At 44.1% G+C, this 17,253-nt stretch overlaps 1 protein-coding gene across 1 annotated transcript in view; it reads right to left on the bottom strand.

Annotated features, from left to right (window-relative positions):
* RALY (RALY heterogeneous nuclear ribonucleoprotein) overlaps positions 1 to 17,253 on the bottom strand; it is a 239,627-nt gene that overhangs the window by 6,726 nt on the left and 215,648 nt on the right. The window contains exons 6-8 of the mRNA XM_040436068.1: positions 12,937 to 13,097; positions 5,512 to 5,625; positions 4,566 to 4,714 (exon numbers count right to left, since the gene is read on the bottom strand). Coding sequence (XP_040292002.1) covers positions 4,566 to 4,714; positions 5,512 to 5,625; positions 12,937 to 13,097 — 424 coding nt within the window. The remainder of the gene's footprint in view (positions 1 to 4,565; positions 4,715 to 5,511; positions 5,626 to 12,936; positions 13,098 to 17,253) is intronic.

The following is a 17,253-nucleotide window of genomic DNA, read 5'->3' as shown; positions in this document are numbered from 1 at the left end:
GTGCTCGGAGTTTATCACAATTTCTGTGTTTTTGTTTGTCCTCCTGTTTTTTGAGGATTGACACGGTGCTCCATCATGCTGGAAGGAACATTGTCTATCAAATTGCTCCTGAATAGTTGGGAGAAGTTGCTCTTGGAGGATGTTTGGATACCATTCTTAATTCATGGCTGCTGTTAGGCAAAATTGTGAGTGAGGTCAATCCCTTAAAAGAGAAGCAACTGCACACATGAATGGTATCAGGGTGTTTTATTGTTTGCATGACACAGGACTTGTGGTAGTGCTTACCTTTACTTCACTGAACAATCTTTTTTTTTTTTTTTTTTTTTTTACAGATGTCCCAAACAGTCTGAAGGAGTCATACATTCGTGGGTTGCTTCTGCAACGGGCCCACGGTTCAGAGTCCGGGGTTTTCCTCGCCACTTAGGAGGTTTCTACGATGTATGTCCTTCTTATAAAGCAAGTAAACGTGATGCCAGCTGCGGTTAAGCAGCGGAAGCACAAGGCTCCCTTTGTAGATGGTAATGTTGGTACCCAGAGGTAGGATTGCCAGAGTGGTGCAGGGTGGCCTACAGTCTCTGTAGATGTTATGTACATGTGTCACGGTGTTCCAACCTGGATATCCGTGGATCCCAGACGTGATGTGGTCCGAAGCAGTGCAAAAGGGGTAGGTGAACTTGGATGGTGGATGAGTAGAATAAATGGAGTCCAGACTTTGTAGTAACGTTGAACAGTTGCTTTTACTTGGCATAAATTGGTAATCCAAAAAGCTCCCAAACTATATATTGGTCCTCAGCAGGGATTGGTTTAACTTTGGCAGACAAATACTTCTCTACGACAATCTGAGCTCTGCTATGCTTGGCTGGATAAAATAGGAAACTCTTCCTCTTCTGCTGGACCATAAGTTAGCTGTAGTCTGTCTCTTACTTATAGTCCTAGGAACTTCTTGTCCTGGATTTAGAGTACCTTAAGCTTCGGCTCAGCTTGGGTGAAGGCAATGCAAGCCCAGGAGGGGTCAAGCAACCATGTAGATATCGCAGGCAGGGCCTGCAGGCCTAGCAGAGCAGGCAGTGCTCTGCTAGCCAGCACACAACCTCTCCCTTAGGAGGGTGGATTAGACAAGACCTGTCCCCACGGAGGGGAAGGCTGAACTGCCACTAACCTCTCCCTAACACAGAACTCCTCCCTCTAGCTACAGAGGGCCGGAAGGAAGCAGAAGGTTCCTCTCCAGAGAAATTAATCCTGCCAATGGTGCCACCATCTGCTGATGGACCAGGTAATTACACTTGAACATAAAAGTTTCAGGAATAAATATGCACATTATTAGGCGATGACATAAAATACATTGGATTTTATATATTAGCACATAGAAAATGGTAGCAAGGGAGTATCCTCACTCACAATTTTGCCTAAGAGCACTGCCATGAATAAAGAATGGTATCAAAATATCTTCCAAAAGAAACTTCTCCCAATGATCAGGAGTAATCTGATGATGAACAATGCTTTTTCCAGCATGATGGAGTTCCATGTCACAAGGGAAAAGTGATAACTAAGTGGCTAAGTGAACAAAACATTGAGATTGTGGGTCAATGGGCAGAAAACTCCCAAAATCTTATGGAGAACCTGTGGTCAATACTCAAAAAGCGGATGGACAAAGAAAAACAGAAAAACTGTGATAAACTCCAAGCACTGATTAGGCAAGAATGGGTTGGCACCAGTCAGGATTTGGCCCAGAAGCTGATATCCAGCATGCCAGGGTAAATTGCAGAAGTCTTGAAAAAGAAGGCTCAACAATGTAAATATTGAGTCTTTGCATAAACTTGATGCATTTGTTAATGAAAGTTGAAAAACGTGTAAAATGCTGATAATTGTATGTCAGTATACCATACAAACATCTGAAAAAAGATCAAAAATCACTAAAGCAGCAAACTTTGTGAAAAGTTAAATTTGTGTCAATCTCAAAACTTTTGGCCATGACTTCTACAGGTGGTACCGTTCTCACATGCCCATGAAAATTAGGCTAAAAAGGGGTCAACAGTTTCCTGTTAATGGTCACCCACCATTCACTGCTCTGTTAATGGGGCCCTAGTAAATACATTGCATCGCCATCGAGCCCTACATATAGGAAAAATCCTCTCCTTTACTCCAGGTGTCCATGAAATGGACATAATATGGAATGTGATGAAGATGGGAGACTTATAGAGCTCAAATATTGTAAGTAGCAGCACTGAATGGTTCACAAGAATGGAGACTAGCTCATACTAGAATTATTCCAGATTTTACTGGAGCCACAAAGACGTGGAGATTATGTAAACCTAACCTATAAATGGGCATTTGGGGTGTTCCCCGCAATATGGGCTGTTCCTGGGGTGGGGCTTAGATGTTCTGATTCTGACTTTCTGTTAGGTATGGCCAGCTCAGTACAGTATTCTTCTACCTTTGCTATAGGCTGAGTAAACTTTGACAAGACTCCCCCTTTAAAAAACAATATTAAAGGGGTTGTCAGAGTTTAGTATTCTGTGGATAGGTCATCAGTATCTGATCAGTGGAGGTCCGACATTGAGAACCCTGGCTGATCCGCTGGGCGGGTTTTTAAAGATGGCTCCTGCTCGCTGCAGGCGCCATCGCCATGGATAGACACCTGCTTCTTTTAGCAGACACCCGCAGCTCATGTCCACAACCGGCAGTAATGCCGATTGCGGACATTTAACCCCTCAGATGCCGTGGTCAATCCTGACCATGGCATCTGAGTGCGCTGAAACCGAAAGTGTGCACCTTCGGTGGTGCTCCGGCTCTCCCATGTGGCGATCGAAGGAGCCGGAGCGTGTATGCAGCAGCCCCTGTCTTTATGAATGACAGGAGGCTGCAGCATAGTATTTCCTATGCAAGTGCATTGGAGCCTATCATAATAGCAATCAGATGATTGCATGTTATAGTTACCTATGGAAACTGTGAAAAAGTGTAAAAAAATAAAAATAAAAGAACTATAAAAAAAAATACACATCATGGGTGTCGCGATGTGCGAAAACGCCCATACTATAAAAATATATTCCCCATACGGCAAACAGCAAAACGGAAAAAAGCATCCAAATGGCCGATTCGCCGTTTTTGGTCGCTTCGTTTTCTACAAAATTTTTTTAATAAAAAGTGATCAAAAACTCATATGCACCCCAGAATGGTATCAATGAAAAGTTCAGATCGCCCTGCATAAAATTAACCCCCCATACAGTTCTGTACACATAATTACAAAAAAGTTATGAGTCAAAATATGGCGACAAAAAAATAAAACAGATTTTTTTCCCCCCACTTTTTAATTTTTTATCAGTATCAAAACGCAAGAAAAACACATAAGGCATCGCCGGATTCATACTGACCTGTAGAATAAAAGTAACCAGTCAGTTTTATCGCACATGGAACTTCGTAAATAAAAAACCCGTAAAACTGTGGTGGAATTTTTTATTTTTTTTGCAATTTCACCCTATTTGGATTATTTTTTTCCCGCTTCCCACTACATTATATGCAATATTAAACGGTGGCGTTGGAAAGTACAACTTGTCCTGCAAAAAACAAGCCCTCATATGGCTTTGTGAACAGACAAATAAAAAAGTTATGGCTCTGGGTAGGCAGGGAGCGCAAAAAGAAAACGCAAAAAAAAACTCCGGGCCGGGTTAATAAGTGTGGGAAATTTTTAGAGGGTCATTTCTATAACAAGGGATCAGAAAGTGGTCAGCAGCAGATCAGTGAACACCGGAGATGTATGATGGCAGGAATCGGCAACAGGCAGATTATACCATTTTTATTTGGACTATAGGTTGCCCTCTCCTTTAAGTATAGCCATAAGTAACCATGAAAGCTTATTGTCTACATTTAGACCAAGGCTCTGTGGCGATAAATCCTGCATATTATCACATTATATCACAGTCTGAAATCCCACGTGATATGTTATGTATCATAAACACAGAAAACACCCAACATTGTTGGATTCTTTAGCACTATAGTATTTGAAAAACCTTAAAGGGAAGGTAGTTAAAAAGAAAAAAAACAAGCACGCCAGAGTCTCTATAGTCTATATCACTGTCTCCTGCATATGCTGTGATTTTCTCCTGCACCTCTCTATGCTCACATCTTAAGCTACTAAGGCCTCTTGCACACGACCGTATGTATTTTGCGGTCCTCAAAAAACTGATCCACAAAAAATACGGATGACATCCATGTGCATTCTGTATTTTGTGGAACGGAACAGCTGGCCCTTCATAGAACAGTACTATTCTTGTCCGTAATGCGGACAATAATAGGACATGTTCTATTTTTTTGTGGAACAGAAATACCAACATACGGAAACGGAATGCACAAGGAATAACTTCCGTTTTTTTTGCATACCCATTGAAATGAATGGTTCCGCATATGGTCCGCAAAAAAAACGGAACGGACACAGAAAGAAAATACGTTCGTGTGCATGAGGCCTAAGTCAAATTACTGTCAAATCACCAGCAATGTACTTGGCTGACTTTCGTAGGTTCTTATGGAGGATTTGCTGTTCTTGTCTTTCTGTACAATGCAGTTCATACCAGGTCATCTGTGCAGTCATCATGTACAAGCTCTTCTCCCTCGTCTCCATTAAGAGCCTCATCTGTGACGGTGTCGCCCGCTTCTGATGTGCTGTCATCTTGGGAGAACTCACTCCGGCTGCAGTCAGATTTCTTCCGTGATGCTATAGCTGGAGTAAGCAGCAGATGTTAGCATGCATTAAATATGCTGAAAAATATTTAACTATCCTTTAGGGTTCATGCACATAGCCATTTCCGTAGTTCGGTCCATGAAAAACGGATCCACAAAATACGGATACCATGCATCCCGTATTTATCTATCTCCCTTCCATAGAAATGGCTATTCTTGTCCTCAATACAGACAAAAATACGACCTGTTCTATAATTTCCAGAGCAGCCACACAGATCCTGAGAATCAATGGATGCGTGTGGTGGCCCAGTATGCTATCCGCAAAAAATGTGAATAGCACCGAGATGAAAAATACAGTCGTGTGCATGGGGCCTTACCAAACATCTACACAGGGATCAAGAGCTAATTTTGCACAGTTGTGGCCATATCGGAGCTTACTGCTGAAAACCCAGTTAGGGCTCATACGTATGATCATAGTTTTCATTTCTATGGGTCTTCATTCATTTCTATGGGTCTGCAGTTTTGAGTGATGAGTTGCACAACATTTTGCCTAAAAAGTCGCACTTCAATAGATGTGCTCCTATTTTCAGCTAACTTGCACAATATTTACATGTACATACTAATTAGACCAGTCTTAGTGAATACGAACCTGCCATACTGAAAGAGAACCACCAGAGGTTAGACTAATAGCAATACACCTATTCTAATTCATGAAGTGCTGTGAGACAGACAAAGCAAATACGCAAGCTTGATAAATGTGCCCCAATGTTTATAGGGGGAATCCGGAAACATTTACTGAATGTAACGTAACTTTATTCTGATTCCTAATCAACCAACCTGCGCATGGCTTCTGTTCATCCGTTATCTGCTCCAGCCTTCCCAGAAGAGCGTCAATGTTTGTCTTGATCTGTGTGAGTTCTGACTTGATGGCCTGAATCTCATTGCTTCTTACTGCAAACAGCAAGGGGAATACAGAACGATGTCAGCACAGTTTAGCAAAATGTGGTTATGCCTCGAAAAGTGTATGATAGATCAGGAGTAGGCAACCTCTGGCACTCCAGCTGTTGTGAAACTGCAACTCCCAGCATGCATACTTCCTCTACTCTTTTCAGAACTCTCCTAGAAATGAATGGTGCATGCTGGGAATTGTAGTTTCACAACACCTGTAGTGCCGAAGGTTGCTAATACATCTACACTGCTCAAAAAAATAAAGGGAACACAAAAATAACACATCCTAGTTCTGAATTTATTAAATATTCTTCTGAAATACTTTTTTCTTTACATAGTTGAATGTGCTGACAACACAAAAATAAAAAAATGGAAATCAAATTTTTTAACCCATGGAGGTCTGGATTTGGAGTCACACTCAAAATTAAAGTGGAAAAACACACTACAGGCTGATCCAACTTTGATGTAATGTCCTTAAAACAAGTCAAAATGAGGCTCAGTAGTGTGTGTGGCCTCCACGTGCCTGTAGGACCTCCCTACAACGCCTGTGCATGCTCCTGATGAGGTGGCGAACGGTCTCCTGAGGGATCTCCTCCCAGACTTGGACTAAAGCATCTGCCAACTCCTGGACAGTCTGTGGTGCAACGTGACGTTGGTGGATAGAGCGAGACATGATGTCCCAGATGTGCTCAATTGGATTCAGGTCTGGGGAACGGGCGGGCCAGTCCATAGCATCAATGCCTTCGTCTTGCAGGAACTGCTGACACACTCCAGCCACATGAGGTCTAGCATTGTCTTGCATTAGGAGGAACCCAGGGCCAACCGCACCAGCATATGGTCTCACAAGGGGTCTGAGGATCTCATTTCGGTACCTAATGGCAGTCAGGCTACCTCTGGCGAGCACATGGAGGGCTGTGCGGCCCTCCAAAGAAATGCCACCCCACACCATTACTGACCCAATGCCAAACCGGTCATGCTGGAGGATGTTGCAGGCAGCAATACATTCTCCACGGCGTCTCCAGACTCTGTCACGTCTGTCACATGTGCTCAGTGTGAACCTGCTTTCATCTGTGAAGAGCACAGGGCGCCAGTGGCGAATTTGCCAATCTTGGTGTTCTCTGACAAATGCCAAACGTCCTGCACGGTGTGGGGCTGTAAGCACAACCCCCACCTGTTGACGTCGGACCCTCATATCACCCTCATGGAGTCTGTTTCTGACCGTTTGAGCAGACACATGCACATTTGTGGCCTGCTGGAGGTCATTTTGCAGGGCTCTGGCAGTGCTCCTCCTGTTCCTCCTTGCACAAAGGCGGAGGTAGCGGTCCTGCTGCTCGGTTGTTGCCCTCCTATGGCCTCCTCCACGTCTCCTGATGTACTGGCCTGTCTCCTGGTAGCGCCTCCATGCTCTCGACACTACGCTGACAGACACAGCAAACCTTCTTGCCACAGCTCGCATTGATGTGCCATCCTGGATAAGCTGCACTACCTGAGCCACTTGTGTGGGTTGTAGACTCCGTCTCATGCTACCACTAGAGTGAAAGCACCGTCAGCATTTAAAAGTGACCAAAACATCAGCCAGGAAGCATAGGAACTGAGAATTGGTCTGTGGTCACCACTTGCAGAACCACTCCTTTATTGGGGGTGTCTTGCTAATTGCCTATAATTTCCACCTGTTGTCTATCCCATTTGCACAACAGCATGTGAAATTGATTGTCACTCAGTGTTGCTTCCTAAGTGGACAGTTTGATTTCACAGAAGTGTGATTGACTTGGAGTTACATTGTGTTGTTTAAGTGTTCCCTTTATTTTTTTTGAGCAGTGTAGATGATTCATATCGGATCCAGGGTTGGTCAAACCGCTGGAACCCCTAGAGATCCTTAGAGCGAGGGATCTCAAAGTCCCCTCTCTGAATGGAGATGTAGTGCGCATGTCGATCCACCGCTCCATTAACTTCTATAGATAGTGTTCCACCAGTCCATAAAAAATGAAGTGGTAGATTCAGTGGCGTGCACACAATCCATGGGGCCCCGGTGCGAAACTGATCCATGGGGCCCCCTCCCCGTCGACGCCCCTCCAACCCGCCGTCGTGCGCGTGTGTATGTATATGTATATGTATATATATATATATACAGTGGCGGAAATAATTATTTGACCCCTCACTGATTTTGTAAGTTTGTCCAATGACAAAGAAATGAAAAGTCTCAGAACAGTATCATTTCAATGGTAGGTTTATTGTAACAGTGGCAGATAGCACATCAAAAGGAAAATCGAAAAAATAACTTTAAATAAAAGATAGCAACTGATTTGCATTTCATTGAGTGAAATAAGTATTTGAACCCTCTAACAAAAAAAGACTTAATACTTGGTGGAAAAACCCTTGTTTGCAAGCACAGAGGTCAAACGTTTCTTGTAATTGATGACCAAGTTTGCGCACATTTTAGGAGGAATGTTGGTCCACTCCTCTTTGCAGATCATCTCTAAATCCCTAAGGTTTCGAGGCTGTCTCTGTGCAACTCTGAGCTTGAGCTCCCTCCATAGGTTTTCGATTGGATTAAGGTCCGGAGACTGACTAGGCCACTCCATGACCTTAATGTGCTTCTTCTTGAGCCACTCCTTTGTTGCCTTTGCTGTATGTTTTGGGTCATTGTCGTGCTGGAACACCCATCCACGACCCATTTTCAGTTTCCTGGCAGAGGGAAGGAGGTTGTCGCTCAGGATTTCACGATACATGGCTCCGTCCATTTTCCCGTTTATGCGAATAAGTTGTCCTGTGCCCTTAGCAGAAAAACACCCCCAAAGCAAAATGTTTCCACCCCCATGCTTGACGGTGGGGACGGTGTTTTGGGGGTCATAGGCAGCATTTTTCTTCCTCCAAACACAGCGAGTTGAGTTAATGCCAAAGAGCTCTATTTTGGTCTCATCAGACCACAGCACCTTCTCCCAGTCACTCTCTGAATCATTCAGGTGTTCATTGGCAAACTTCAGACGGGCCTGCACATGTGCCTTCCTGAGCAGGGGGACCTTGCGAGCCCTGCAGGATTTTAATCCATTGCGGTGTAATGTGTTTCCAATGGTTTTCTTGGTGACTGTGGTCCCTGCTAATTTGAGGTCATTAACTAACTCCTCCCGTGTAGTTCTAGGATGCTTTTTCACCTTTCTCAGAACCATTGACACCCCACGAGGTGAGATCTTGCGTGGAGCCCCAGAGCGAGGTCGATTGATGGTCATTTTGTGCTCCTTCCATTTTCGAACAATCGCACCAACAGTTGTCACCTTCTCTCCCAGCTTCTTGCTAATGGTTTTGTAGCCCATTCCAGCCTTGTGCAGGTCTACAATTTTGTCTCTGACATCCTTGGACAGCTCTTTGGTCTTTCCCATGTTGGAGAGTTTGGAGTCTGCTTGATTGATTGATTCTGTGGACAGGTGTCTTTTATACAGGTGACTAGTTAAGACAGGTGTCCTTAATGAGGGTGACTAATTGAGTAGAAGTGTCTAACCACTCTGTGGGAGCCAGAACTCTTAATGGTTGGTAGGGGTTCAAATACTTATTTCACTCAATGAAATGCAAATCAGTTGCTATCTTTTATTTAAAGTTATTTTTTCGATTTTCCTTTTGATGTGCTATCTGCCACTGTTACAATAAACCTACCATTGAAATGATACTGTTCTGAGACTTTTCATTTCTTTGTCATTGGACAAACTTACAAAATCAGTGAGGGGTCAAATAATTATTTCCGCCACTGTATATATATATACATACATACACATACAGGGAGTGCAGAATTATTAGGCAAGTTGTATTTTTGAGGATTAATTTTATTATTGAACAACAACCATGTTCTCAATGAACCCAAAAAACTCATTAATATCAAAGCTGAATATTTTTGGTTTTTAGTTTGTTTTTAGTTTTAGCTATTTTAGGGGGATATCTGTGTGTGCAGGTGACTATTACTGTGCATAATTATTAGGCAACTTAACAAAAAACAAATATATACCCATTTCAATTATTTATTTTTACCAGTGAAACCAATATAACATCTCAACATTTACAAATATACATTTCTGACATTCAAAAACAAAGCAAAAACAAATCAGTGACCAATATAGCCACCTTTCTTTGCAAGGACACTCAAAAGCCTGCCATCCATGGATTCTGTCCAGTGTTTTGATCTGTTCACCATCAACATTGCGTGCAGCAGCAACCACAGCCTCCCAGACACTGTTCAGAGAGGTGTACTGTTTTCCCTCCTTGTAAATCTCACATTTGATGATGGACCACAGGTTCTCAATGGGGTTCAGATCAGGTGAACAAGGAGGCCATGTCATTAGATTTTCTTCTTTTATACCCTTTCTTGCCAGCCACGCTGTGGAGTACTTGGACGCGTGTGATGGAGCATTGTCCTGCATGAAAATCATGTTTTTCTTGAAGGATGCAGACTTCTTCCTGTACTACTGCTTGAAGAAGGTGTCTTCCAGAAACTGGCAGTAGGACTGGGAGTTGAGCTTGACTCCATCCTCAACCCGAAAAGGCCCCACAAGCTCATCTTTGATGATACCAGCCCAAACCAGTACTCCACCTCCACCTTGCTGGCGTCTGAGTCGGACTGGAGCTCTCTGCCCTTTACCAATCCAGCCACGGGCCCATCCATCTGGCCCATCAAGACTCACTCTCATTTCATCAGTCCATAAAACCTTAGAAAAATCAGTCTTGAGATATTTCTTGGCCCAGTCTTGACGTTTCAGCTTGTGTGTCTTGTTCAGTGGTGGTCGTCTTTCAGCCTTTCTTACCTTGGCCATGTCTCTGAGTATTGCACACCTTGTGCTTTTGGGCACTCCAGTGATGTTGCAGCTCTGAAATATGGCCAAACTGGTGGCAAGTGGCATCTTGGCAGCTGCACGCTTGACTTTTCTCAGTTCATGGGCAGTTATTTTGCGCCTTGGTTTTTCCACACGCTTCTTGCGACCCTGTTGACTATTTTGAATGAAACGCTTGATTGTTCGATGATCACGCTTCAGAAGCTTTGCAATTTTAAGAGTGCTGCATCCCTCTGCAAGATATCTTACTATTTTTGACTTTTCTGAGCCTGTCAAGTCCTTCTTTTGACCCATTTTGCCAAAGGAAAGGAAGTTGCCTAATAATTATGCACACCTAATATAGGGTGTTGATGTCATTAGACCACACCCCTTCTCATTACAGAGATGCACATCACCTAATATGCTTAATTGGTAGTAGGCTTTCGAGCCTATACAGCTTGGAGTAAGACAGCATGCATAAAGAGGATGATGTGGTCAAAATACTCATTTGCCTAATAATTCTGCATGCAGTGTGTATATATATATATATATATATATATATATATATATTATACTGTATATTACTATATACAAGAGGATGATATTCGGTATAACCCACGGTATTCCCACGTAAAACCAGCTCTGCTACATTATGTAGCAGTGCTGGTTTTGTCATGCATTTCTTTTGCCTTCATATGGTAAAATACTTCATTGGCCTATCAATGGCTTTATAACTAACTCTGCTATATTTCTGTAGCCTACAACCTCTGACTGCCCAGTTGGGCTGAAACTACTACACCCAACATGTTATGGCAGTAATAGTAAATGGATATTGGTGCAATTCTGAGCTACTAGTCTATATAATACATATGTAGCCTACATATTTATTATATAGACTAGTAGCTCAGAATTGCACCAATATCCATTTACTATTACTGCCAGAACATGTTGGGTGTAGTAGTTTCAGCCCAACTGGGCAGTCAGAGGTTGTAGGCTACAGAAATATAGCAGAGTTAGTTATAAAGCCATTGATAGGCCAATGAAGTATTTTACCATATGAAGGCAAAAGAAATGCATGACAAAACCTGCTACATCCAAGCATATACTAAAAGCTCAATAGAAGTGCCTACACAAAAGAGCTGCACCCCAAGACAACATAAAAAACCCCATTACTTCATAGCACAAGTCACCAGTCATAACTTTACATACATTGCCCAACTCTCAGCCCCCATCAGACCTCACTCACTCTGAAAGCCGGACTGGCTTCTTTGCGCAGCGCTCTCCCTCTCCCTTTCTTTTCCGGCGCCTTCTCCCTGTCCCTGCATCTTAACGTCCTGTCCGGCACGCTGCACCGCCGGCCGGGGAGGAGACTCAGGGGGAGATGACTCAAGGGAGGGTAGGGCTGGCAGCAAGGAAAGTCAACACTGGGGGGGGGGGCCCCGGGCCTGCCGCCCGGGATATACAGGGACACCACTACTGCAGGGCGGGTCCACAGGCGGCCGGGGAGGAGACTCAGGGGGAGGAGACTCAAGGGAGGGTAGGGCTGGCAGCAAGGAAAGTCAACACTGGGGGGGGGGCCCCGGGCCGGCTGCCCGGGTTATACAGGCACAGCACTACTGCAGGGCGGGTCCACAGGCGGCCGGGCCCCCTGGAGTGCCGGGCCCGGTCACAAGTGCGACCCCTGCGACCCCTGTATGTACGCCACTGGGTAGATTGATGTGTGCTACCACACCATTCAGAAAGGGGATACCTCATTCTCATGATTGCTGGGGGTCTCAGCGGTTGGGTCCCCTGTGATCTGATATTTATCACCTTTCCTGTCCCTTCTGGGATAACCCAGTTAAAGAGGTTCTCTGGGAATTAAGAAAATGAAAATACATAAATATTACTTTATTATAAATATATTCTCAAATATCATTCATTAGTTATAATGGCTCGTTTTGTCTGGGGAGCAATCATCAGGGGAAGCAAAATGGCCGCTGTCCCATTAGTTCACACAAAACTTGTCCTGATCACACAGGAGGACAAGTTACTTTACAACTTTGAGGTAATGAGATGCCTCGTCCTCCTCTCTACTTGTCAGGGAATATGATCCTGAATACAGATAAGAACTTTAGCTGAATTTCTGTGGAATTTAGTTTATGAGGAGACATGAAGTACAGAGAGGACGGACAGAACAGGCTGTGGTAATGTGGGGCTGTGGTAATGGAGACTGTAAACAAGTGCTGCTGCTCATTAGTCACACCTCACCCTCCTCTCATGTCTCCTCATCATCTCCATTCCCACAGAGATTCACCTGTATTCATGATTCCTGACAAGTAGAGCAGAGAGGAGGATGAGGCAGCACTATGGCTCATTGTGGTGAAGTAACTTGTCCTGTGTGATTAGGACAGGTTTTGTGTGCACTAATAGCACGGCGGCCATTTTATTTCTCCTAATGATTGCTCCCTAGACAAAACAAGCCTTTTAATTCCTGGAGAACCCCTTTAAGCCACTCTCCAGGTCCTAAATTCATACTTACATCTCAGCTTAGCTGCATTCCCTGTAATGGCGGCGGATCTTGCTAACAGTTTGACGGGAAGAGCTGATTTTACTCGTCGTACGAGGGGCACTGTGACACGTGGGCGCTTCACTGGCACTGCCCGAGGAGCGGGCGACACTCTACCTCGATACTCAAACAACCTAGAAGGAAGGGAGACAAAGAAGTAATGTTAGGGGGACATTATCTTATGTCTATTTACTCTGCAGTTATCTGTTTATAGGGCAATGCAAACTTATTCTCTGAAAGCAGCCATTTCAGGTTGGGAAGGCTGAAAAATCCCTGCCCCTATTTTCACAACATTTATTTTAAAATTTCTAGAAACATTTCCATACCATATTGAACAATATTACTATGTTGCATTTTGCATACTTTAGGTTTTGAGTCTCGTTACAGTTTTTTTTTTTTTTTTTTACAGGAATCTAAGCCTGTTTAAAAAAAGAAAATGTATTTGCGGTATAATCCCTTTAAGGCTTCCTTCACACACATTTTTTTTTAATGATTGTTAACATTAATTTTAAGTATTTTTATTAGTGTTCACAAGCATTTTTGTGGGCTTTTTCTATCTGTCAGATTAAAGGAAGAAAAAAAATCTCATTAAAGGGGTTTTCCAGGTCCAGAGCTGGACATTTTCACCCAGGCAGCACCCCTGATATGAGCATCAGAGCATTTCATGCTCTGATGGTCTCCTTTGCCCTGGACTGAATCGCACAGGGAAAAGGCTTTTTTTTTGTAGATCCAGTGTCGTACAGGGCTCTCCATGGGGACTGCTAGGCGGAGTCTTCCGCCTAGCAGTGAACCCGGTGACATCACTGGCACTAATGAGTGGGCTTTAGTGCTACCCTAGCCTGTAAAAAGGTGTTGGTGATGTCACTGGCCACACTGCTAGGCAGAAGCCTCCGCCTAGCAGTGTAAAAAATATAAACAAACAGCCCTTGCCCTGCTCGATTCAGTGCAGGGCAAGGAAATACATTGGAGCATGAAATTCTCCGATGCTCATATCAGGGGGGCTGACTGGGTGAAAATGGGGATATCTCCGGGTTCAGAGGTGAACCCCTTTAACTGGGGAAGAAACAGAGCACTTACCCGGTGCCCCTTTTTTCATCATTTTAGTTGTGGATCCATACATTCTCGGGTTCTTCTGCCACTATCAAAGATTGATAGCATTGATAGCTAGAGATGTTGCGAGCATAAAATTTTCCGTTGGCGAACGCGAACTTCCGCGAACCGGGCGAACAGCCATAGACTTCAATAGACAGGCGAATTTTAAAAACCACAGGGACTTTTCCAATAGTGATGGAAAAGTTGTTTCAAGGGGACTAACACCTGGACTGTGGCATGCCGGAGGGTGATCCATGGCAAAACTCCCATGGAAAATTACGTAGTTGACGCAAAGTGTGGTATGTTGAATTCACAATGCGATTAATATAACCTGCATTAATTGCATTGCAAATTCAACTTAGAGCTAAGTTCCTAATGGTTGTATTGCTAGAATTGACGAATATAACGAATATAGCACTATATTCTCAATCTTCGTTATATTCTAGTAATACAACCATTAGGAACCCAGCTCTAAGTTGAATTCGCAATGCGATTAATATAACCTGTATTAATCGCATTGCGATTACAACTTAGTCAAATTTGTGACACTGCAGCTTCAGAATGAATCTAAGATGGATGCTGTCCTTGCTTTTTGATAGGAGGTGGGAGGGTCTGCTGATTGGCTGGAATCTGTCTGCTGACTGTGAGGTACAGGGTCAAAGTTTGCTCAATGATGATGTATAGGGGCGGACCGAACATCGCATATGTTCGCCCGCCGCGGCGAACGCGAACAAGCTATGGGAACTGTTCGCCGGCGAATAGTTCGGGACATCTCTATTGATAGCGCAAGACTCTTCCTACTTGTCCAGCCCTGTTCATGTTAGCTGTGCCGGCCAATCCAAGGGCAGTAGGAAGTGTCTTGGCATGCCAATTGCAGAGTGTGCATTACATTGTCTGAGAAGTGCCCATCTTGGATGGCAAGAGAGGAGTCCGGGAATTGGCGGATCTGCAGCCGAAAAGATAAAAAAAAGTACTCTGTTTGTTCCCCAGTTAGGGTGCGTTAACACGACTATATCTGTTTATCGGCCAAGTGCTTTCCGCATTTTGTGCATCAGCACGTCCCGACTCTTTCTTAGAAATGACTATTCTTGTCCACAAAACGGACCAGAATAGGGCATGTTCTATTATTATTTTTTTTTTTTGCAGGGTCGCTGAATGGACATACGGATGCGGACCTATTGTAGTCCCATTGGTATGAAAAGGTCCTTATCCGATCCACATTTGAAATGAATGCCCCTTACATTTTTTTTGTTCTTGAAACAGAGGGTTACATTGAGTCCTATAGAGAAGCATACAGGAAAATGTCAGGAAAAAAACATTTTTCAGCAAAACGCAGTGTGTGAAAGCAGCCCTGAGGCCCATGCCTCCGTCAACCACTGCTACAGACTCTACAAAGAGATGTTCTCTCCTAGAAGTAATGCTTCTGGATAGAATACCTCTGCACATTTGCAATCCAATGGAGCATTTCACAATTTTGTTGCATTCATACAGAAATATATATGCTTCACAAGTGAGGCTACTTTCACACTAGCGTTCGGGTGTCCGCTCGTGCGCTCCGTTTGAAGGGGCTCACGAGCGGCCCCGAACGCATCCGTCTGGCCCTAATGCATTCTCAGTGGAGGCGGATCCACTGAGAATGCATCCGCCTGCCAGCGCTCAGCCTCCGCTCCGCTCAGTGAGCGGACACCTGAACGCTGCTTGCAGCGTTCGGGTGTCCGCCTGGCCGTGCGGAGGCGAGCGGATCCGTCCACACTTACAATGTAAGTCAATGGGGACGGATCCGCTTGAAGATGACACAATATGGCTCAATCTTCAAGCGGATCCGTTCCCCATTGACTTTCAATGTAAAGTCTGAACGGATCCGCTCAGGCTACTTTCTGACTTAGAACATTTTCTAAGTTATAATGCAGACGGATCCGTTCTGAACGGATGCAAACGTCTGCATTATCGGAGCGGATCCGTCTGATGAAACATCAGACGGATCCGCTCCGAACGCTAGTGTGAAAGTAGCCTTAGTTGTGTCCACAAGAACTTCTCTCCAGCAGTCAGCAGGGGGAGCTGTGACTCCACACCTACAAGTGATACCAGTGTCTGACTATCAAGCTGCAGTTTAAAGGGCTGTTATACATAGATGACCATTTTCATTTTATAGATAAATTCCTTCAGTATTCTTCCCCCCCCCCCCCCGCCCTCCCCCACGTTTGACACCCTTGGTTACTTAGAAAATTGCACAGTGGCTGACATGTTTGTATGCGAGCTATTCAAAGGTGAAGAAAGCACCTCGCTGGCCATTACACAGATCTTATACACATCATCCCCTGTGGTTCTACAGTATATTGTTGTTACATGCTAGTTAATGAGTCTGGCGCAATTAAATATGTACTTCTATACTAATATGAACATTTTAAATTACCAAATTAGTAACATCTTCAATAGATATGTCTTCTACTGCTAATATCCAGCACAGAAATGTGGGGAATGTCATGATAAAACTATCGAAAGGGGGCAAAATAGGGGAAACAAATTAGGATGATTGGATCATCTGTGTTCTAACGGGTTGGAAAAACTAGTGAGATTTGACAACTTTGGATCATAACCAACACTAGCACAACATTATTTATTTTGTTAGAAAGGTACATGATGTAAATTGTAGTGAAGGTAATATTCTTTCTAGTGACTGTACTTGTGAGTTATAACCTCCCTTCTGATCCTCGCTGTGTCATGTGATGAGTTTTTTTCTTCTAAAATGAGAAAAATAGGCTCCTATCTCATGAAGGTTTTTTGCCTTCCTCTAGATCAACTGGATAAGACTGAGTTCACATCAGCAATGAGCATTTCCATTCTCCTGCTCCGTTATAGGAGCAGGAGAACGAAAAGGACGAATTCAGCACATAACTGAACCGAACGGGGTCTACAGGTCCTGTAACTGAGCAGAAGAACTGAAAGGCTGGACCAGGGGCGTAGCTAAAGGCTCATGGGCCCAGGTGCAAGAGTTCAGCTTGGGCCCCCTCCCCCTTCACTCAGCGCTGGTGCACCTAGCTTTTCTGCTGCCCGAGGCAAAAAATGAAACGCCCCCCCATGCCAAATTCTCAACCTAACCCCTTCCCTCCAGTCCTACGGTAAAGGGGTTGTCCTCTTTTTACTACTGATGACCTATCCTCAGGACAGGTCATCAATATCAGATTGGCAGGGTCCCCC

The sequence above is a fragment of the Bufo bufo genome, chromosome 6 (assembly GCF_905171765.1).
Source record: "Bufo bufo chromosome 6, aBufBuf1.1, whole genome shotgun sequence".
NCBI lineage: Eukaryota > Metazoa > Chordata > Amphibia > Anura > Bufonidae > Bufo > Bufo bufo.
Note: the sequence above shows the minus strand (reverse complement) of the source record. Positions and strands in the feature narration are given on the sequence as shown.